Raw genomic sequence first — 22,019 nt, forward strand, 5'->3', positions numbered from 1 at the left:
CCAAGTAAAAGAAATGGGTCTGATGGAGGATTGGAAGAAGTCAATGGAAAACTATTTCCAAACTAAAAACTATTACAGTTTTCCATTAGGGAAGGTATGGGGGTATAAACAAGACTACTGAACTCCCCCCTCGTACCACAAAGTTACTGTTGTTCGCTCGATAATATCACCTTTTAAAAAGGGTTTAGAAATCTACACATATTATATTGTTATACTATACGGATATTTATTTATATACTAAGGACTTTAAACCACAGTACAACCACACATTTCTGTCCAGTGGCCAGCGGCCTTCGTCATTGTCATCGGAGAACTGTGCCAAGGTTAGAGAATTGCACCTTCTAACTGCGAATTGATTTTTCATTTAGTAATACTTTCATGTCATTTTCATTTACCATCAACATGTTCCCTCTGAATTCCAAAGGGACTTTTTTTTACGCAATTCTTACTGTCGCTGGGTAAATATCGTTATCAGGGTTAGATTCAGATATTAAAAAAACGAAAACTTCTGACGATATATATTAACTACTATTACAATTACTATTTTTACTGACTTTTAAAGTATATTTCTTCGCACTAAGGCCCAGGTAAATGTTGGGAGTATCTTTACACTTACGTTACTTTTTAGAAAAGAATTTATCTAGTACCACCGCTATTTCCAAAACAAATGTAAAACATTCTCACAACCTCCAAAGGACCTGCCGTAGAACAATTCAAGGCGCTCAGAAACACGTTAATGTCTTTTTTGACAGATTAATCATAACCACCGTAGTTTCGTTGGCGTTCTGTGGTTTCCGTGGTCGCACATCCTAGCGTTAGGCGAGGCCATTACACGCAACAGTGAATGATTATCTAGATTTTGAGGCGCTTATGTTACAACTAAACTCTAGGAGGTACCAATGCTATGTGTTCCAGGTAGCGCTGTATATAATGTAGATAACTTTGTTCATAATGATTTGTGTAATCATAATCCTCATGGATTCTAAAGAGCAATACAATTAATGGTCAACTGGATTAACTGGATGGCACCCACACGGGTAATAAACCCCCCCACCCCACAGCATGGACGTTTAATAGGAGGATCGTGTACAACAGTAGGCGCTGTCTTTGTTCCACTCAAAACAAAACAATTGGAAAAACACGAAGAAACTAATGGACTTCGGCTCAACCTGCCGCGCTCGTGCCTGCGTCGGCGCGCGCGCGCGTGTGTGTGTGTGCTCGGGCTCGCGCTCGGAGCAGGGTTCGGACGCGAGGACTTTGCTCGCGGCGATAAGTTTCCACCCCGGAGCTGTGATTTAGTAATCACCCTGTCACCCGCGGCGTGAACTTGGGCTCCGGCAAAGCGTGCGCCGAGCCGCTCCGTGTGGCAGCGCATCGCGTCTCCTGAAGACCCCCGCAGTCACAGCCCTCTATTCTCGTGCTCCAAGAGTTTGGATGTTTGTCTGGGGAGAAAAATGGACCCAATCTGATCAGATATGCTTTCTAAACGCATTATAATACGAGATTAAAAAAGAAAACAAGCACCCGCATGTGCTGTGGGATATTTGGGACCCATCAGCAGGTGAATGGAGCGTGGAGACCTATGGATGGAATAAAACACAGTTTGCAATATTTAAGATAACTTTCACAATGCGGGAACTTTTCTTTCTCGTTTTACTACAGATCTGCGGCCAGGTAAGCGATCTTTTACCATAAGAGATTCGTATTTTTTCGGCCGTGAAGAAGAACGTAAATGACTAATATGTGATAGACTAGTAAGCGGTTCGTTATTATTTAATTAGTGAATATGGGATTTTAATTCAAATCCTTAAAATGTTTGAATTGTTGAAAATATATTGTCGTATACGGAGCACTTTTGAATAAATTGCATAGCTCATGGATATGCATTTGATCAAATCAGTTGTGTAATGGCATATTCTTGAATATCGGCTATTCCGTGTACAGTATATATACCGTATCAGTTAATGAGTACCATATTTCTACAGTAAATGCTGGCATATATCATGACATTGTATATGCCCAGTAAAGTTTGCAACATAGCACTAAGAGTTAATGATTTATAAATAAGCTATTTCAATTTAATACGGTTTGTAAAGAGATAAAAATAACTTCCCGAGGTGTTGATGTTTGAAGGTCGAGGCTGTTCCCCCGGAATGTGATGCGCACTTGATTCTCCTGAAGGAAGAGGAGAGCTGCTACGATTTACTTCATCGGCTGAGACAGAATCTATCAGATGTCGGGTCCAATCGGACAGGTACTGTTAAAAGACAAGGACAGGAAAGAAAAAAAAAACAAACCCGAGAAAATACCAGGAGGTTATTTAGCAAGCGCGATCCAAGTGTGCTCAAAATAGTTCCTCAAAGACAACCAGGTCGATCAAAGGCTGTGAACTCGGGTCCGATAACGGGTGATATTCACGGTTCTATCGGACTGAAGACCGGAAAATTATTTTCCTGTTCACATCAGAATGGCCCAAAGGATTTTCAATTATTTAACGCGTGTTATCGATTCTTAATCAGTAACTTTCACTTCAGTTTTCAGCGATGGATGCTCATCTCTGCTACCTCAGTTCAGACAAGGGTATCCAGTGTGCCTATAGGTCAATGCAACTTAAGCTCATTTAGCTTAATGAGCTAAGTTAGCTGGTTACTGGCTTATTTATCCCAGTGAAACAGCTGCCCCAGCTCTTTGGGTGCTGCTGCGTTGAAGAGCCCTGGAGGTCTTTTGAAACGGGACGGGACCACCTTGGTCTTGGTCTGCTGTCGATCTGCTCGATTCTGACCGACACTCCCAGGAGCGAGTCTCCCATTCTCGCGCTCTGTAGTGTTGTGAACCCGGGACTTTTCTGCACGTTGCCAAAAGTGTCTGTTTTCATGTACACCGTGACATTTGTTTCAGTGGGGTCCAGAAAGATCCGAATGAAAAAGAGAAAGACTGATCGAAGTAACCAGCGCGTGCACTGGGAAGAAGGGCATATATTCACAAGTCCTTCCACTGCCCAGTGCTTTTCAGTGCAGTGTGCTCTACGACACCGGTCTTTTCTCATCAGCAGGCCTGTGAGGGGTTTGGTCTGAATCACACTCCCCTTCGAGGCCACACACTCACCTGGTCGCAAGGCTCTCTGGTCACTGTGAAAGGTGTTCAGTATCGACAGCATAACACCTCAAACCACTTCCCCCCCTCTTCTGATCTCTCTGGACTCAGAGTTATTGAGGACATTTCACGCAAATCTGGTTAACTTGACCCAGATGTGTTGAGGTACATTTTGTACACTAACTTAGAAACGATTCTGCCTTTTGCACATCAGCTACCTGATTGACACCTGTCTGATAATCCTGGTATTCATCAGCTCAGCGCCAAAACTGAAAATCTTTGTAAGGCTTTCAGACTTTGGCCTTTTACCAGATGTGAGGCTTGAAATCATTTTATTTTATTTACCTAAAATTTAGCAGGATTTAGAATTCAAGAAACACCTTGCTGTTGTAGTAGTTATTTCTACAAGGATGATACACTAGCACCATCCAGTGGTGTTACACCTAAAACCTCACTGTGAAGTTTCCCACATTTCAGAAAACAGGCTGCTCCCTATATTTCTGCCTAAAGTAGGGAAATCAGCTGCGATGGCAAACAGACAGTGACAGCTGGAATGATTTAGTACTTGCCTGTATAAGCTGTTGTATTTACACTGTCCTTGTAACTATGTACTTTCCAGATGCTTGTGTTACCTGAAGGCCATTAATATTATCAGCCCTGTTAGCACTGTAGTATGGGGAGGTCCATTGTTTGTTGTGAGCTAATTGCATTGTGTTCGTAATTTAAACTATACTATAACATAATATAATGTATTATAATAAAGAACAGGAAAAAACGCATGAACGCACTGTAAAGGAGCTAAAGAACAAGCTGCTGTTATTCTAACAGTTTCGAATGCCCAGAACGGTTTGTTGTTTAAGATGGCTGTGTTTTCCATTGAGTCTGTGAAGGGATGTGGGACTCCCAGGGGTGCTGGTATCCTGCTGTTGCCGGGGAGACTGTGGCTGTTTCCTGTCCTGAGCTGCTCATCACCCTGACCGGGGTCACAGGTAAATGATGGGCCGAGCTTGGTCGTTTCGATTGGTGCAGGTCAGACCAGGTGTGGGCCCCCTGGACTTCCAGTGCTCGATCCTGCAGGATTAGGAGGCACTTTCCAGTTAACACCTGATTACGACTTGGAACACACAGCTGACGGGGGTGCTTAATTGGTTCAATTAACTCATTAAGGTCCAAGGTGGCGTGAAAAAACACAAAAAAACTCTTAAGACCTCCGGACCAGAGTAGCCAACATGAGAGTTATCGCAAATAAAGCATAAATCTTTTGTTCTTTATTTTTCTCAAATGTGAAATCGCCAGCGTCTATGTTTTTATGGTCATTTGCTTTTTTTCTGTCTGTGCTCTGACCGAACCCCTTTGCTCGAGCCCTTCTCAAGATTGTGTTGTGTCTCCTCTCTTTCCTTCTTCCCACCTCCAAACTGTTTCCCTCGCGTGTCCATTTTTAGTCCCCACGAGTCACTTCTTTCTCAATCCTCGAAGCATTCTGTCTTTTTGAATTGGGATTGTTCTCTGCAATCCTTTTATACTGTGGGTATGATGTGCTGTTTTTTTTATTCTAAAACCATCTGAAGTCCAAAAGCTTGTGCCAACAGAACAAGTTTTCTATTCTGCTGTGCAACGTTATTCTACAATGGCTTCAGTGAGTATTTGTGAAGGCAGTGCCCATGCGCTACACAGCTCATTTTGGTGTTATTAAACTACTGCCATTACTTCATCGATTTCCACTCCCCTTATCTGACGTCTTCTTGATTTTCCATTTGGTTCTTTAAGTTCACAGCGCCCACCTGGTTTACAAATATGCATTTCGACCCTTCATTGACTCCAGCTTTTGGTCTGACTCTCACGCGCTCCCACCAGCTCAGAATCTTGAGTAGAAAGATCCGATACGAGGGACGGAGGATGAAAGGATGTGTTTTCAGACACTCAGATTTAATTGGAGAGGGTATGTCCCCGATTTTCGGGGTGCTGCCTGTCAAAGGGTAGCGGATCATTAGTGTTGCCTTGTTGTGTTACAGGATGGGTTTATAGGAACTGCACCTCGGAAGGCTGGTCACATTCCTTTCCGGAACATCACGTCGCCTGTGGATACGATAGCAACGTCTCTGGAATTACTACCGAAGTACGTGGAGAGTCTAGCTGTGTTGTCGCTTCCCGGTGTTGTTTCTCGTTTGCGTCAGCATGTGCTGTGGGTGGCTCCTGCCTGAGCAGCCGAGATGAGGACGGTGCGAGCAGGATCCCTTTTGTTTTGTGAGGAGCAGGAATCCCGGTTTCAGGGATACAAGCTGGTGGGAAGAGCCTTCCGCAAGAGCCAGAGGAAGCGCGTATTAGCCAGGGTGTGAAAATCGCCCAGCGCCCAGCTGGTTTACAAAAAACCATCTCGTCCCCTTGTGGATCCCAGCCACTGGAGTCAGTGTCCCTCTCGGAGCTCAGAGTCTGGTATAGAAAGGCAGAAGGTACAGTGAGGAGGAGGTGTGGAGCGCTAGACTCCTCTTGAATCGGATCTGGACCGATTCCAGCTCTTCAGCGGTGGAACGAGAGGACTGATGGGGCCCATGTGGGAGCTCAAATGTACTTCCTGAGTATTCGAACTCAGCTGAGAAGTGAGGATAGTTCAGGAGCCTCTGATTCACAAAGGGTTTCGAGGGATAAAGAGCGCTGTGGCACTTTAGACTTGAGCTGCCCATATTGGCAGCGCCTGAAGACTCGGGCGCTGATCGTGTTGTGTTTGAGAGCTATAGCAGAATGTTCTGAACACTTAGATGGTACTTTACACCTAATCCTCTATAACAGTGAAATAATGAACAGATTGGTCACAAGAGCCCCGTTTATAAAGACAGTATGCATTTACTACTGTATATATGGTGTAACTACCTGTATCCGTTTTATCCAGAAATTCCTAAAAGCTCAGGAGGCCAATAAAAAAAAAAAGAGAAAATAACAATGCACTTTTTGAGTTTCAAGTTTAGTAAACACTGGTATGTCTGAATGGCCGGGCTATGAAAATACTGTAGGTTAAGGTGTCATCATGCAGCTGAAGATCTTGTTCTTTCTCTGCAGACAGGACATTACTTCAAGTATATGAAGATCATGTACTCTGTGGGCTACGGCTTATCTCTTGTCTCCCTGATCATAGCAATTGGCATCCTCTGTTTTTTTAGGTAAGAAACCTTTCTTTTTTAAAACTACTCCAGTACCATGCAGTAAAATGAGCTGTGTATTTCTGTACGTATAGCTGGCCCTGTCATGCTGTTCTCCAAGAAGAACAGCTACACACTGAATACTGGTGTTGAAAAGACCTTTGTGGAGTTCTGTTTAGCACTGCTGCCTCAGAATGCTCTAGTCCCAGGTTCAGCTCTGGGCTCCGCTGGCTTTGGTTAAACACATTTGCTTAAAATGTCTTTTCATTTTAAATAACATTTTGTCAGGTGGATATTAAGGGAGATGATTCCCTGCTCAAGTTGAGTCCCGTACTCTAAAGGTTTGATGCTTCCCAAGCTCGTGTAAAAGACTGACTGCCTTGCAATTGCGGGAGCAGGCTGAGGAGTTGAGTGTAGAAAATGCAGAACATTTTTCTCTGGTTATTTAAGGATACTTCTCTGTGCCTTTGTTTTAGGAAACTCCACTGCACACGGAATTACATCCACATCCAGCTCTTCACGTCCTTCATTCTCCGTGCCTTGTCGGTCTTTGTCCGGGATGCTGTTCTCTTTTCTAATAATGACATTTATCATTGCAACGTCTACCCGGTAACTATAATTTGCTTGGGAACTGTGGCATTGAGCCAGTGTAGGGACAGTACATTGCCTTATTTACTTTGATAGTCCCAGATGGGAAATATGCTTTGCAGGCAGGTAAAAGACACAGCACAATACGCAGTGCATGTAACACAATGTGAACCCATTAAAAATAAGAGACATACATGTACGATGAGAAAAAAAATATATACATAAAGTAAAATATGCAATCAGTTGTCCACATTACAACCGAGGTTAATAGCCAGGGGAATCAAAGATAACTTAGTCCTATTTCATCTGAATCTAGGCAGTCTAAATCAACGCCCAGAGTGAAGAGGTTCAGATTCACTGTGCAGAGGGTGGTCATGACAGTCCATGAGTCTGCTGGCCTTCTGCGCTGTTTGTCTGCACCTGTTGTCACCTGTGGCCCTGGTGCTGTTGCTTCCCTTAGGTCGGGTGCAAGATGGTGATGGTCTTCTGCCACTACTGCATCATGGCCAACTACAGCTGGCTGCTGGTCGAGGGCCTGTACCTCCACACCCTGTTGAACGTGTCGTTCTTCTCGGAGAGGAAGTTTTTCTGGTGCTATCTAGGTCTCGGCTGGGGTACGTTCCTTTTTCTTCGTTCGATTTTTTTGTTAGTTTTTTTGAACGCGTCCACAACAAACGGGGCGAGGCGCCGGGGGCGTCGGCCGCTGGAGCAGGCGCGATGGCGCTGGTTGCGAACCCGCGGCGCGCCTGGCCCAGGGCGAACAGTGGCTGGGTGTGAAGAGCCTGTATGGGTTTGGACTAACCCACGCCCAGTGGCTGCCTCGAAGATGACACTCACCGTGTTAATCGAGTCAGCCACTGTTTGCTCGCATTTTGGGAACAGTTTGTTTGAGGAGAAGAATGAGCACGTTATTTACCTGTATCCGAGTAAATTAACAAACCTTGCACTGAATCTTAATTTTCTTTTCTTCTTTTTCAGGTTCACCAATGTTTTTTACGATAGCCTGGTCTGTTGCCAAGATGCTATATGAAGATATAGGGTACAGTATGGTCAAAGTCTTTCCAGTCTTTCTGTGATGTACGGTTACCAGTATGTCTTGGAATTATGCCTGCTAGGATACGGAACTGTGTGCTGTGTCAAATTGTTCCTCTTTGTTTTTGCTGTATCCTTCGCTGCAGTAACGCTCTCTTTCTTTCTGCATGTGAAGGTGCTGGAACAGCAGCCATAACACCACCATCCGATGGGTCATTAGGGGCCCTGTCATTACATCCATATTGGTAAGCCCAAACTATTTAACTATTTAAGATTGTGACAAGTGAAAGTGGTGCAAACGATAATCTGACAGAACTGTGGACGGCGAGCCCCAGGTATTCATATCGATGCAGAACTGGTGCCATTGTAGCTGTTTTTTCACAGCCGTGTGGACACGTCAGTACTGTGCGTGGTTTCTGACGTTTGCCTTTGAAGTAGAGCTGGAACACTGGGTTCCTTTTTGTTTTTCAGCGTAGAATTCAAACGTTCTTTGTTCCTCATTAGGTGTGTCATATACATGTGCAGTTTTACCAAAATCTAAAGCCAGGTATAGGTGTTTGGGTGGTGCTCAATAATAAGATTGGTCTTTTTTTTTTCCAGATCAACTTTCTGTTTTTTATTAGTATTTTAAGAATACTAATGCTCAAACTGAAGACTCCAAATGTCGGGGGAAATGATTTAAATCAGTACAAGTGAGTTCATCAAACTTTCTCTATAGAATTATTTGGTTGCAACAGTCCATACTTAAACTTTCTTCTTTAATAATGGTTGATGTTTGTTATGGTTCTAAATTTTATGGGCAAAAATCCTGAATACATTTTGTCAGAACGTATGTTTGCAACAGATTCTTTTCTGTGTAGATTTTACACTAATGAGTTAAAAAAAGTGTCAACATGACAAAATGGCTCAGGATCATCATCAAACCGATGTTTTTGGCACTTATCCTTTTTGTAGAAAAGAAGACCTTTAACAAAAGGAAAATCTGTTATTTTGGTTTGTTCAGATTTCAAGTTTCTGTCTTGATCAGCCAAACCCTAACCCTAACCCAAACACCCAGCCCACTGGTTATGATTCTCTTTCTGACAAGTCTTTGTGATCTGACAGCTTCTTCCTTCAGATGATTAAAACAACCAGGAAACTGCTAAAAGATAAACAGCCAAGAGCTAAAACATCATTCTCTGTGTCAGATATGTCGCGCTGACCCCCAGAGCACCCATGCAGACTCTGATCTGAGATTATTCCAGCTTTGTGTGTTGTATAATAATTGCAGTGCAAGATGATCTGAAACCTGGAAGCTCTCCTAGTGGAACAATGAGATTCCACCACACCTGTTGTCAGATCGTGCGCTGTTTTCACCAAGTGAGCCAGCCCAGCAGACCATACGGAGCCACAAGTCCAAGGAAGTCAAGGCTCAGCTCAGACTCTTCCTGCCCCATGCCCAGAATGCTTTTCTCTGCAGTGGTTCATTGTCTACAGCTGTCTCCAGCCCAGAGGGTAATCAGAGATTTGGAGGCTCTAAGACGGCAACATGCAGAAGAACTAAGGTCCATCAATATGAAGACTTGAGATTGAAAAACCTAGGAGAAAAGTGAGGTGTTGGACAGTTTTGACTGGCTCATTGATAGTTCCTTACTGGAGATCCTTGCAGCTTCCTTTGTATTGCATATTCCATTCATCCATTTGCTGACTGCTTTTCCAAATCAGACTTGCGGGGGGTGGGGGGGGCCCTAGACGAGACTCCAGTCCAACACAGGGCACTTACAGACTCATACACACACTCAGACCCATGACCAGTTTTCCCAGAAGTCAATTAACATACTGTACCACTATGTGTTTGGACCGTGGGAGGAAATTAGAGCACCCAGAGAAAACCCTCACAAACACGGGGAGAATATACAAACTCCACAGAGACAGAACCCCAGATCTGGAATCAAGACCCGGATGCCAGCCCCGCAAGACAGCAATGCTACCTTCCATGCCCTCGTGCCTCCCATACATGCATAGAAGATTACATGGGCTGACGTGCTGGTTTATTTAACTAGACATCTCTCGGAAGTGAGGGGTTAGTGGCTGTGCTACGGGTTTCTGGTTCATTATGTTTGCAAACTCTCTGTAAAAACCACCGGCTGCGTTTGTCCTCTAACGAGGTGGCTGATCTCCTGGTAAAGGGTCAGGTGTTAAAGCTGAAGAAATAAAAGTGAACGAAAAAGACGGATAAGATACGAAAGGGTGTCTGTTTGTGTGAGAGTTGCCACATTTTCCCAGGCAGTGAGAACATACTGACATGACTATGTTTGTATTTCAGGAGGCTGGCAAAATCTACTCTTTTGTTAATTCCTCTGTTTGGCGCGTACTACATCTTATTCACGTTTTTCCCTGACAACCTCAGCATTTTATCTACAAACATACGGTTGACCTTTGAACTTGCACTGGCATCAACTCAGGTAACTCAGGTTTTTAAGCTTTTATTTCTAAATTATTTTGTAAATATTTTTTTTGAAAAATACCAAATGTGTTCAATGTACTTTGTTGCCAATGCAAAAAAAAGAGAAAGGCTCTTTTGCGATTTTAAGGTATTCTAATTTTAGGAATAATTATGGTTTGGAGGAGAGTAGCACAGAGGATCACTGACAGGGAATGCAACAATTTATTTTCAAATATTCTATCCAGGGCCATTGTAGGGGAATCTAATCATGGGTCTTTTGGGGAAAAAAACTAAAATCTTTTGTCAGAACAACACAAACACCTTCAGATGTGAGGTTGGGGGTGACGCTGCTTGGTGTAGGGTGAGCCGTCCCATCAGCCATTAGTTTGACGGACCCTCAAGAGGGGGTCCTCCAACTCCAGCCAGCCGCCCGGAAAACCCCACCTGAAAGAGGGACCCCCAAACTGCTTTAGCCCCCTTTTCACACCACCGCCCACCTCGGTCAACAAAATCACAGGGCCGCTTAGAGAAGCCTGAACTCCTTCTCAAGCCAGTGTGTTTTTTTCTGTTGGGCTCCTGCAGTTCTCGCGTACAGTATGTGGACTGATGAACCTTGATGAGATGTCTTTTTCAACGTTGTTCTGGATGGAACAGTTGCCACGACAGATAATTACCTAGTGTGAAAGAACAGCAGAGTACTATCTCAGTTTCCACACAATATGCAGTATGCAGTGCTGTACATTGAACAGGGGACAGAATAGCGCAAACTGATCAGACGAACTACAGTATTCTAATAGGTCTGTTTCTCTGCAGTGAGAGGCTTTAAACCTTTTTTTAAAATACTGATTAGCTGAATGCATTTTTAATGAATCTGTCTGTTAAACATCAATGCTAGATTTAATATTCATTGCATCTAATGTTTTTATAAAACATAATCATAAATGTCCAAGAAAAAAAAATGCCTTTCTGAACATTTAAAATCTAAGAAACAAGTAAAGGTTTATTCCATGCTGAAAGGAAAAGGAAAGAGACACAACGTTTCGGCTTCTTCACACCCGCAGAGGGCTTTACATACCTGAAGCCGAAATGTCTTTTTTTCTTTTCCTTTTAGCGTGGAATAAATCTTTACCTGTTGCTTTGCTATGCATGCTGAGACTGCCACCAGCTCAAACTATTTATGATAAATGTGATCCATTTCCTCATTAAAAAAACTTCTTTTCCAGGGGTTTGTGGTTGCAGTTCTCTACTGCTTCCTTAATGGGGAGGTAAGTTCAGTTTTTCCCTATATTTTTCGTACTTAAACCACGGATCCTTTGGAAATTGAACATATTCATCAATATAGATTTGTAATAACCCAGATGACGTGTTCCACTAGCAGACACTAATGTAGAGTCCCAATTTTTATATTGACAAGAACACTCATTTTTGTTCCTTTTGTACCTATCAAAAATATTTTGAATTTTTCCGATAGTATTGAAAATAGAGACCTAGCATTTCAATTGGTTATGCACAATAGCGTTTATTTGTCATTTGTGTTTAGTGAAAAGTGTTTCTTCGCTTGCAGAATCCGAGTGATTCCCTGTGAAGCAGAATTTAGCCTGTCTGTGTGGAATGACTGAGTGTGGATTCAGCACAAGACGTGAAGCACAATGCCTTGGCTAGCTAGCAAGCAGTACAGGCTGCTCTTCTTCCATTTGCCCAAACAAAAACTGCTGACGAAGTTTAATTTATGTTGGTTTAACTTCATAATTGTCAAAAACAATTTCCCAGTGTGAGACCTGGAAAGTGATTAATTCGTAATCACCTATTTCAGTAATTACATGTTGTGTTCCTTGTTTGTGACTCCTGCTGGGGAGGTGGGAGTGTGTATTTAGAAGATACTTCCCGGCACAAAGGCTTTTCTCCCGTTCATTCATCAAAGGTGTCAACACGTCAGCGTGGGAATCTGTTGTTGCGTTTTCTGCAGGATTCCACTCTTAGTCTTAATCACTCTCCTGCTTAGTAAATTGGCTGTAAAAGCTGGATTGTTATTCATCATTGTTCTGCACAAAAGCGTTTCAGGATTCATTAAGCCTTGAAAAGGCATGTCAGAGTGGGTAATGAGCTCTTTTTTGCAGAAAATTGTGCTTTTTCCAAAGCAATCAGTCTAACTGGCCCACAAAAGTGATTCAGCGGTGGTAAACAAATACAGACACATTAAGCATTTCTGTGCCATGCAAACCAGGGGTTTCTCCCCTATGCACAGTACCAGCAGCAGACTGCACGCCTCGAAGTTGTGTTTCTGTCATAAAACCTTTGGCAAAACTCACATAAAACATTGCGTGCTTCATTTTTGTTTTATTGCCTTGGATGTGGCTTTATATTATTGTAATGTGCTGTAACACTTGTGTTTCTCCCCCACTCCCCCACTAGATAAAGAAACCAGATAAAGAAAATGGTTTAGACAAAATATGACGATTTATCTGTACAGTCCTGTTTCATTATAGTAGTTTTTGTTAAAGCAATGAAAATAGTCCATAAAGAGGGTCTTCCCATAACCTCCCATCATACTGCCACTGGCAGGGGGGGATATAACCCTTCAGCTGAACAGGGCCTCACCAGGCCGATCTTATTAGCACAGCAGACAGTGAAAATCTGTGTCTGTTCTCTATCAAGTCTCTATCTAGGATCTACACTGAGGAAGATGGATTGTTTTTGACAAAGAGTGTTTTTATCTTGGCTGACAGTCTTATCCAGAGTGTTGCAGATTTGCACCTGTTTTCCTGCAGCGAACTGAATGAAGTACCTCGCTGAACAGCATTCGAACCCCCAGCTTTCCTGTTCTGTGTGGGTCTAGAGCCCTGACCACCTCCCCTCTCTTGCATCTGTTTCATCTTCTGTCCACACGAAACCTTCAGCGTTGGCGTTCGTGCGCTGCAGTCCTGAAACACCCTGCAATGGAAATGCAGTGAAACCTGCAGGGTGCTGCTCAGCCGCCGGCTGCAGTGGACACCCGGCAGTGTTTTAAAGGTGCCTTTGCCTGTCTCGCTGCTGCCCCAGGTGCAGTACGAGATCCAGAGGAAGAGGAGGAGGAGGAAGACCCTGCGGCAGTGCCTGCGGGACGAGCCCAGGCCCAATCACAGCTCCATCAGCCACAGCGGGGCGGCGCCGACGCAGGTGTCGCTGCTGACCCGGGAGCAGAGGAACCCCAGCCACTGCGAGTCCAGCCTGGCCTGAGCCTGGCAGACGGGCAGGAGCCCAGCAGGGGGCGCTGGCGGTCGGTGTGGACGACGCCGTGACACCGGTGCACCAAGCTCTGTTTGAAAAGAGCCGGCAGTGACTGTGACTTCAAGCAGCTCGGTGAGCTTCATTAAAGACTGCAAAGAGCAATACGTCTGCAATACGTGGAACTATATCAGTTCAGCTGAAGGAAATATATCAGTTTTAAGAAACCAAACATCATTTCTTTGAGAGGGTCGGTGGCAAAGCTGTGCAGATGACTTTGCAAGAGAGGCAGGTTAAAAAACTTACAGTAATAGAAGCAGTTGTGAATCCAGAATATAGTCACTTTGTTCTAATCTTGCAGAGCATGCCAATGGTTCTCTAGGGCACTAGCACCATGCCTGTCTTGGACAGTCTGAACTGAGCTGCATGCTCGTGCAGATATTACTGTCAATTGGAGAGTTTGCAGCCGTATTCGTAACCACGCACTGTAAACGTTCGCTTTGCAACTTGGATAATACTTCTTCGGTACCCACCAGCCTAATTCTCAAAAGCTGACGAGTGCACCAAACCATAAGAGGGTTAATCATAACACAGGGGAATTTCACATCCGCTGCACTGCAAATTGGGTACGAACCTCGCTTTCAATGTTTGAACAGGGGAAGGTTTAATTTCGGATGGGAATAGCAGCTGATTTGATTCCAGCAGCCTTCAGTGTTTGATGATGTATTAGAGAAGCCCTGAAAACTGTACGGAGGCTGGACACTGTCAGAGGTCACTGTGAGGCTGTTGTGGTGAAGATCTTGCCAGGCCTCTGTGCGTGTTCAGGTTAGCAGGCTCCTGAGCTGAGCTCTTACCTCGCAGATGACCGAATGGAAGGCATGCAAACAATGGAGACAGAGCCAGATGTTTCTGTCGCAGTTAATTAAATCAATATATTAATTCAATGTTTATTTTTAAGTTGCAGATCAATAATGTGTAGTGTTTCTTCGGTCTTTCGTTTCCTTTTGCACACTGATGTTGCATTTCAGGTGTGAACGGCCACAATTTTACCTGTGTGATAATCGTACAAGTAGGAAAATCTTTGCAGTGGATGTCTTCAACCAGCTTTCAAGACGCTGTAAATGCTTTTCAGTTTATTGAAAGGTGCAGATCTTCTAAATGTAAAATTTCAGCGTCTACTAAATCATCAGTGGTGAGAGACGTTTTCTGCTTATTATGTAAGTTGCTAAAAACTGAGGTGTTTGCGCAGCTGATGATAACTGAACTAAGAAATGGAGCTTACAGACTCTGCTAGCACCGTTACCGAAGAGATATGTGCACTTCAAATTGAAGTCCAGGTGATAATGCTGTAAATGCATCCTTTCTCACTAAATTAAATTCCTGTTCTTTATTGTACTACCTGCCTTGTAAATATTTATTGGTCTGTTTCATGATAGCTAGTCTTTGGTGTAGTAACGATCTGACACGCCCACAGGTGAAAGCAATCAGCTCTTGTCCTTTGAGGTGGTGGGAGGTGGAGCTACGAAGGACTTAAAAAAAAAACTTTAAAAAAAGCTGCTCAAAGATTCAGACTCAGAGAGGAATGGGTTTTTTTGTTTGTTTTGTGGAGATACTCTCTGTGTCATCCCTGACAAATGTGGAAAAAGTGTGAATAATTTTAAAAGCCAAAAAAAAATATTGAAAGGGATCAAGGAACAAAAAAGTCCTGTTTGTCCAGTTTTTCCAAAACTCGCACTCAGCTTGTGGATGCTAATAAAAACGTTCATTGCTTTGTCATATCCGTGTTTAGTCTTCCATTATGGAACCGATTTAGGTGATAAAGTTGTTTATGATCTTTTATAGGACTTGGGGAAAAGCTTTAAAAACAGAACACTGTCTATTAGGCACTCTGCTAAGTGTTATTCCCTGTTGCAGCGTCACTTTTTAATACCGTGTGGACCATTAAGGAAGGCATAAACAAGATCATGACCGCAGCCCCACCAAGGACAGGGAGATGGAAATCAACCTTTGAAAAGATGATAAAAGCAAGCAAGAGATGTGCATTGGGCGAATCCTGCACTGGGGAAAATATAACAACTGTGCACATCATAAACCCACTTTATGAAGAAAAATAAAATACTAAATGAGAAAATAAAAAACCTAAAAATAGATTGAATACATAAGCCTGTAAGACTGTTGATATGAGCATATAAAAAAGGTTACAAAGGTTACAAATGAGAGGACAACGTTTGGCCCAACTAACTTGTTTTTTTGCTGGTAGCTCGTACAACACTGTGTTCTCTCAAAAAACCTGTTTGAAATGCACTTACGCGCTGTCTCCACTTGTGTGCTGTGGTGAAGTCTGATGGGTTGACTCTGTCAAAGTCCTGGAGGATTTTAAATATTGAATCAGGTCTTTTTGTGGGTAACTCTATTTGAGACTAAAAGGTTTTAGCCTTTCAGAACAGAACCTTATTTTGCTATATGGTGACAAATATTCTAAGTGAGGCCTAACTACTACAATTATTTGAAATACTATACTGTTGACTCTGTATCCACTTAAAGTCTAGATGAAGATAGTGTCACTTAGCTTCTTCAAGTTAAGGATTTTCCATTTATCATGTTTTTTCCTACCTGCAGCATGTGTAATAGTCAGCTTTTGTTTACATTAAATGACAGGTGTTTGCCCAGTCCTTCATTTTAATGTCTCAAGTGTTTTTTTTCCATCTGCTGCTTCTACAGCATTTGATAAAGCCCTGTCTTATCATCTGTAAACTCAGCTTGTTCAATCACTATACCAAAATCTAGATCATGAATATGAATTAGGAAGAGCAGTGGCCCTAATTTAGATCCTTGTGTTACTCCACTAATTGCATCACCCCATATTAAATTCTCACCACTTATCTGTTTCCTACCCATTGACCATCTTACAATCCAAATCTTACTTTTATGGCAATTACTGTGCTTCAGACAGAATATCTTTAAAATCTTGCTTATTGCCTCCTGATTCCATTTCTGTTAATTCCTATTCTCTCTCTCTTAAAGTTAGAATATTTAGGTATTTTAGCACTGACTTGAGCTCCTGCTAAAAGGGTTTTATTGATGGTCTACAGTACGTGTACTATTGCCAGTTTCTTCATGTAGAATTGGCAGACTTCCATTTATTATCTCTGGTTATTATCTCTGCTTTAGTGTTCTGTTGTAATTAAAAAAAACTGTAATGATTTACTCGAGATTCCATTGATGTACTTAAAGGCAAAACATGTTTTCATCCCTCCATTTTGATGTTTGGAAAGCCTAGGTCAGTGCAGGCATCACTACCTGTACGCTTTCTGACTTTCTGAGTGAAGAAACTGTCTTAACCCAAGTCAACTATTTCAGTTTCACATCTCTGATGGTTGTTCCAGATGTTTTGAAGAAAATTAAATTCTCCCATGATAATTACTTCTTTGTACACATACGTTTTTGACTTCATTATATAAAATGCCATTATAATTCTGAGTCTGTAGAATTGTATATATATATAATTCTGAGACTATCCAGTCTGAATCTGGGGTCTGTAGCACACTCTTACACAATGCCCATTGAGCGTATTTCTATGTTTGACCTACTGTATATAGATTCTGAGACACCTAATTAATCAGGGTTAGGTTGCAGTGCCTGAAGGCTCTTTACAATGTATTGTGCTAAACCTCCACCTCTTCCTGTCTCTCCAGAAATCTATATCCAGAAATCCTGTATGCTTCACCATCACTCTCTCTGAGCCATGTGTCAGTGATTCTACATACATCATAAACACATGCTAATGTTTCCCATTGGCCCTTACCAATCATGGCCTCCTAATAATCCCCATCTATGAATTGGCTTCATTACTCTGCTCTCCTCCCCACTAATAGCTGATGTGTGGTGAGCGTTCTGGCAAACGTTCTGGCAAAAGCACTATGGCTGCCGTCGCATCATCCAGGTGGGGCTGCACATTGGTGGTGGTTGAGGGGAGTCCCTATTACCTGTAAAGTGCTTTGAGTGGAGTGTCCAGAAAAGCACTATATAAGTGTAAGCAATTATTATTATTATTATTATAATAATGTGGTACCAACAATTTCTGCCATTCCCAGCATTTAGGTACGAATGCTGAACTTCTCCTGATTTTTCCTCTTTTCCAGTTTTTCACAAAATGTTTCCTTTGGTTTTTCTTTTTGTCACTATTTCTAGACACTGCCACACACTCTCACACCAGGGTCAGTTTTCCTAGAAGCTAATTAACCTACTGTACCAGCGTGTCATTGGAGTGAGACCCAGGGACAGACAGCGGACAGACAAGAAGGAAAAGGCCTCACTTGACCTTCAGCATCAGAGACACCGAGGAAACAATTGTATTGCTGGACAATGCTCACAAAGATGTATAAACCCAACAAAAATATTTATTAAGTAAAAAGATTTACTGAAATAAAGGAAAATGGGACAGTCTTGACAAACAAAACTCCTGGTGAGTTAAGAAAATAACATTAAAATCTTTAAATTCCTGACTGTACTGTTCAGGTGTGGCTCACTGAAGTAGAAAAAGAACAAGTTGTTTGTTCATGTGGTGCACTTTAAACCTGTACGAAATGTAAAAACTTAAAGAAATTAAAAGACAATACAATACAATCTCTTCTAACATTTGCCTTAAATGACAGGCTTTAACAAAAATCTGGCCATTTCCTGAATCTGTGAAACGGGTATTTACCTTCAAACCTCAACTATTTGAAACCAAGCTATAAAGGCAATATCTTTATTCTGAATGTATTCATCTGTTCTAACAAATACAGAAGGCAGCTTCAGTTACAATGCCCATCAGTATTTACAGTATGTATTACTTGCCACATTGGGACACAATCTTAGAAAATGTCCTCACAAGGATAACTCCCGACAACCAGAAGACATCCCTGCAGTGCAAATGGCTCTGTTCCCAAACCACATGGCACCTGCTTTTAAGTCTGAAAGTGTCAAGGAAAATCCTTGTTATCTGAGCCGAGTCTGGAACAGTGAAAAGGCTATTGATGAGAGTCAACAGGAAGTCCCCACAAAGAGAAGTAACAGGCATACAGTATAATGTGATACACTGCCATGCGGACACGACTTGCTAACAGATCCCACCTAGACAGCGGCCCTCTTAGACTGTGTGACCGTACTGTACGTGGATGTTTGCCCTGAATCCAGAAAGAAGGTGGAATCTCATCCTAAGATTTTCCCGGCGTTCCCCACTGGCAGCAGGACCATGCTGTGGATGTGATGTCCGCTCATGCCGTTCAGGAAGAAGAGGAACGCTGCTGTGAACTGACACCAGAATGTCAGGCTGAAGCCCAGGAGACTGGCGTAGCTCCACAGCAGGGCGACGAACCCCAGCAGCCCTGACGCCGACAGCGTGAAGGACAGGAGGACGAGCGCGGATCCTACGGACCACCTCTTCCGGGAGTCCTGGTCCTCGCACACCTGAGACATGACCAGCAGCTCCAGGCCGAAGATGGCTGCCACCACGCTGAAGGACACCACGGACCTGCACAAGACCAGCCCGACCGGCAGGGAGTCTACGCCAGCCTCCCCGAGATCCGTCGTGCAGTTGGGCAGAGACTTATCCTCCAGGGTACAGAAGTGCCAAAGTCCAAACATCTTGCCCTCGGCCAGCAGCCAGTGTCCATCGCACACGGCTATGGAGGACAGCACGATGGCGAAGGCCGTGCAGAGGATTATCAGGCTCCTGGTGAAAATCTCGAGGAACGGCGGTTTAGGTTTGCTGTAGAAATGCACACTTCCTGCCTGATAAGAAAAAAGTTCATTTCTGTTAAAGATTTCATGCTAATTTGATTAGTACACTATGTATATTACTATTTTATTATTTAATAAACCACACATGCCAGCTGCTAACCAAGCATTTGAAATATTTAATAATAATTACAAAACATCTTCCTTCCTCCTACAGCCCAATGATATACTGCTTCTGGGAAAACTGGAAGTAGGTGTGTGTGTCTGTGGCCATGTGATGGACTGGCGTCCTGTCCAGGGCGTACCCTGCCCTGCGCCCCGTTGCTTGCTGGGATAGGCTCCAGCTCCCCCATGACTCTGAAGTGGATGAAATGGTTAGAAAGTGGATAAATGGATAATTCAATGGAAGCTGGACTTGTATTGGTGTTTACAAGAGATGGTGTTATATCTGTAAGGCTGCCACATAGTGGTGAGAAATCTACCAATATACCACTCTTAGACGCTATATGAAACTGTACACTAATTATTCTAGCGATGCCAGCAATCTCCAGTCTACCAAACATAATTCTGTCTACCGAGATAACCAGAGTGTCACATAAGAGGAATTTTACAAAACATTAAAATAAAACATTTAAAACGTTTTTAGGATGGTTGGGAAGAAAATGCAAGAAAACTCTAAAAAAACAAAATCGCACAGCTTTCGGTTTTATTCTCTTAATTGTGTGTTGAAACAGAGAACACAGGGAAAAACTGGCCAAAGTGAACTGTAAAGATTACACATCATGAAACAAAAAATACATCACAAACACGTATATGTTTAATTCACAATTCTTAAAATCATGAGGTTTTTTTCCTTTTTGGAAATATGACTAGATGAGAAAGGTATTTACAGTAATAGGCTAAATAACTGTCCAGTGAGAATTATAGTATAGCTTTGCATTAAAAAAATTATAGAATAAAGAATTGACATTCTCTTTTCATATGTTCCTTGTAACTGGGAACAGAATTTAAAAATATATTTTTGCTTCATTTTATACATTTTTTAACAGTTATTTATGCAACTCAACACTACTAGTGTTAAGAAGAATTTTATTAAATCCAACATATATATTACAGATTCCTAAAGGTCATGTAATTGAACATTAAGCACTTTGAGACGATATTTGTCCACAACTGGACAAAGAAATACATTTTAGTTACAAAAATATTTTGCATATTTAGACCCTAAAAACAATATTCTTTAACCATTGAGTACTCCCAAAACTAATGTATATAACAAGAAAATTAGAAAGATTGCATTACCTTAATCTTTATAGCAGTCATGGTGGAGTTTTCTTAAATCTAGAACTGTTCTCTTATTCAGGAAAGCACAGAAGAAAAACTGTAAATGAGATTAGTTAAATGAGTCAAAGGTTCAGCGATAGACAGACTTTTAGTGTATGATTAACAAACATTGTAAAGACAATGAAAGTTTATAGCTAAGTCGGAACACCATGGAAGAACATTTTCCTTCTGCTGAATCAGCAGGAAAGAACATTGTTTTTTTCTGGCCTGTTGGGAAACTGATCACGAAGCAGTTTTGAGGACAAAAGTAAAGGGGGCTGGTCTGGATGGAGGAGGGAACTCTGTGTTACTGCTAACAGCAGATCTTTTTTCTTTTGTTAGCGTCTCAGTGATTTGCAGGACATGTCTGTTGTCTGGGGGATCGGTTTCTCTGTCTGCTAGCTGTGATTTATTCTCTGGTCATTCATGCACCAAGCTCTTTATAACTGCACCCATAAGAAGGCTGAGATTCATGCTTTCGCTCATTATCAGCCACGCATCATCGTGGTTGGTTTATTACCCAAGTGCTGAGTTTAAAGGTACAACTGACGGCAGCATTAAACAAGGCTGGGATTGGTCAGTACTGGGGTTTCTGCTGTAATGGTGTTGGTGGGCCTGTAGGTGGCACTCTTTCCCCAGACCAGATTTTCCAAACCAATGTGCTAGTGTGGTGACTGAAGACTCTTTGCTGTACGATGTACCGTTCTTCAAACGAAATGTTAAAATAAGGTGAAACTAATAATCTACTTGATTATTAAGGTCCCAGGATACTGTTTGCAGGTCTAGGGGACTTAACTAAATTTCACTCTGGGCATGTACAATCCCCCTTATTTCACCCTGTGACTGTGTTTCTCACTTGTCCCCTTGAGCGAGGCAGTGGGGCTGCAGGTACAGAGGGGCCGCTGTGTGCCACCAGGTTGGTGGTGATATAATTAGTCAGTGATGACTAAAGTGGTTCCCCATCTATATGAAAAGTGCTCCAGCATCCTCTGGAATTCAACCCAATTAAATATCAGGAATTAATAGTGGAGACAATCTGGAAACAAGTAATTGAGAAAAATTAAAACATTGCACTGTTAAATAATGTCAGCCGAAGTCATGTGCCCATACTTCACACATGAAGTCCAATCACACACACACAGTTTCCCAAAACGTTAAAGAAAAAAAAACAGGAAACATCTTGAGGCCAACGCTCAGTTTTAAAACTATCACATTTTGTTTTGTAGCTCCTGCAAAGGAAAGAGCACCAGATTCATTTCACTGGTCACACTGTTGCAGTGATACTGATTTAAAAAAATATAACATCAGAGAGACAGCTGTGCAGCAGATTAAAAGTGCCAGCACGGTCCAATTTTAACAAACTATGAGCAGTGTAAATAGTCAACTATACAACTACGAATGTTCACTTTCTGATCAATATCAAACAGTCGTAGTAAGGATTTATGTATGGATTTAATAAACTGGATGCATTCACCAAACATTCCTGCGGGAACGCACTT

General features: G+C 42.4%; 2 protein-coding genes across 2 annotated transcripts; one reads left to right on the plus strand and one right to left on the minus strand.

Moving 5' to 3' along the window:
- Window positions 1-783: 783 nt before the first annotated feature.
- On the plus strand, window positions 784-16,153 carry sctr (secretin receptor). The gene is made up of 13 exons (XM_088605999.1): window positions 784-1,674; window positions 2,134-2,254; window positions 3,975-4,082; window positions 5,106-5,209; window positions 6,148-6,248; window positions 6,704-6,836; window positions 7,276-7,429; window positions 7,794-7,854; window positions 8,023-8,092; window positions 8,448-8,539; window positions 10,153-10,291; window positions 11,496-11,537; window positions 13,312-16,153. Exons 1-13 carry the CDS (start codon window positions 1,630-1,632, stop codon window positions 13,486-13,488), a joined length of 1,347 nt encoding a protein of 448 aa, XP_088462125.1. The 5' UTR covers window positions 784-1,629; the 3' UTR covers window positions 13,489-16,153.
- Window positions 16,154-17,856: 1,703 nt separating this feature from the next.
- On the minus strand, window positions 17,857-20,842 carry tmem37 (transmembrane protein 37). Its single transcript, XM_088606000.1, has 2 exons — window positions 20,500-20,842; window positions 17,857-19,251 (listed from the first exon to the last, which is right to left on the minus strand). Exons 1-2 carry the CDS (start codon window positions 20,518-20,520, stop codon window positions 18,670-18,672), a joined length of 603 nt encoding a protein of 200 aa, XP_088462126.1. The 5' UTR covers window positions 20,521-20,842; the 3' UTR covers window positions 17,857-18,669.
- Between the last annotated feature and the right edge of the window lie 1,177 nt (window positions 20,843-22,019).

The sequence above is a fragment of the Lepisosteus platostomus genome, chromosome 14 (genome assembly GCF_059453375.1).
Source record: "Lepisosteus platostomus isolate fLepPlt1 chromosome 14, fLepPlt1.hap1, whole genome shotgun sequence".
Classification (NCBI taxonomy): domain Eukaryota; kingdom Metazoa; phylum Chordata; class Actinopteri; order Semionotiformes; family Lepisosteidae; genus Lepisosteus; species Lepisosteus platostomus.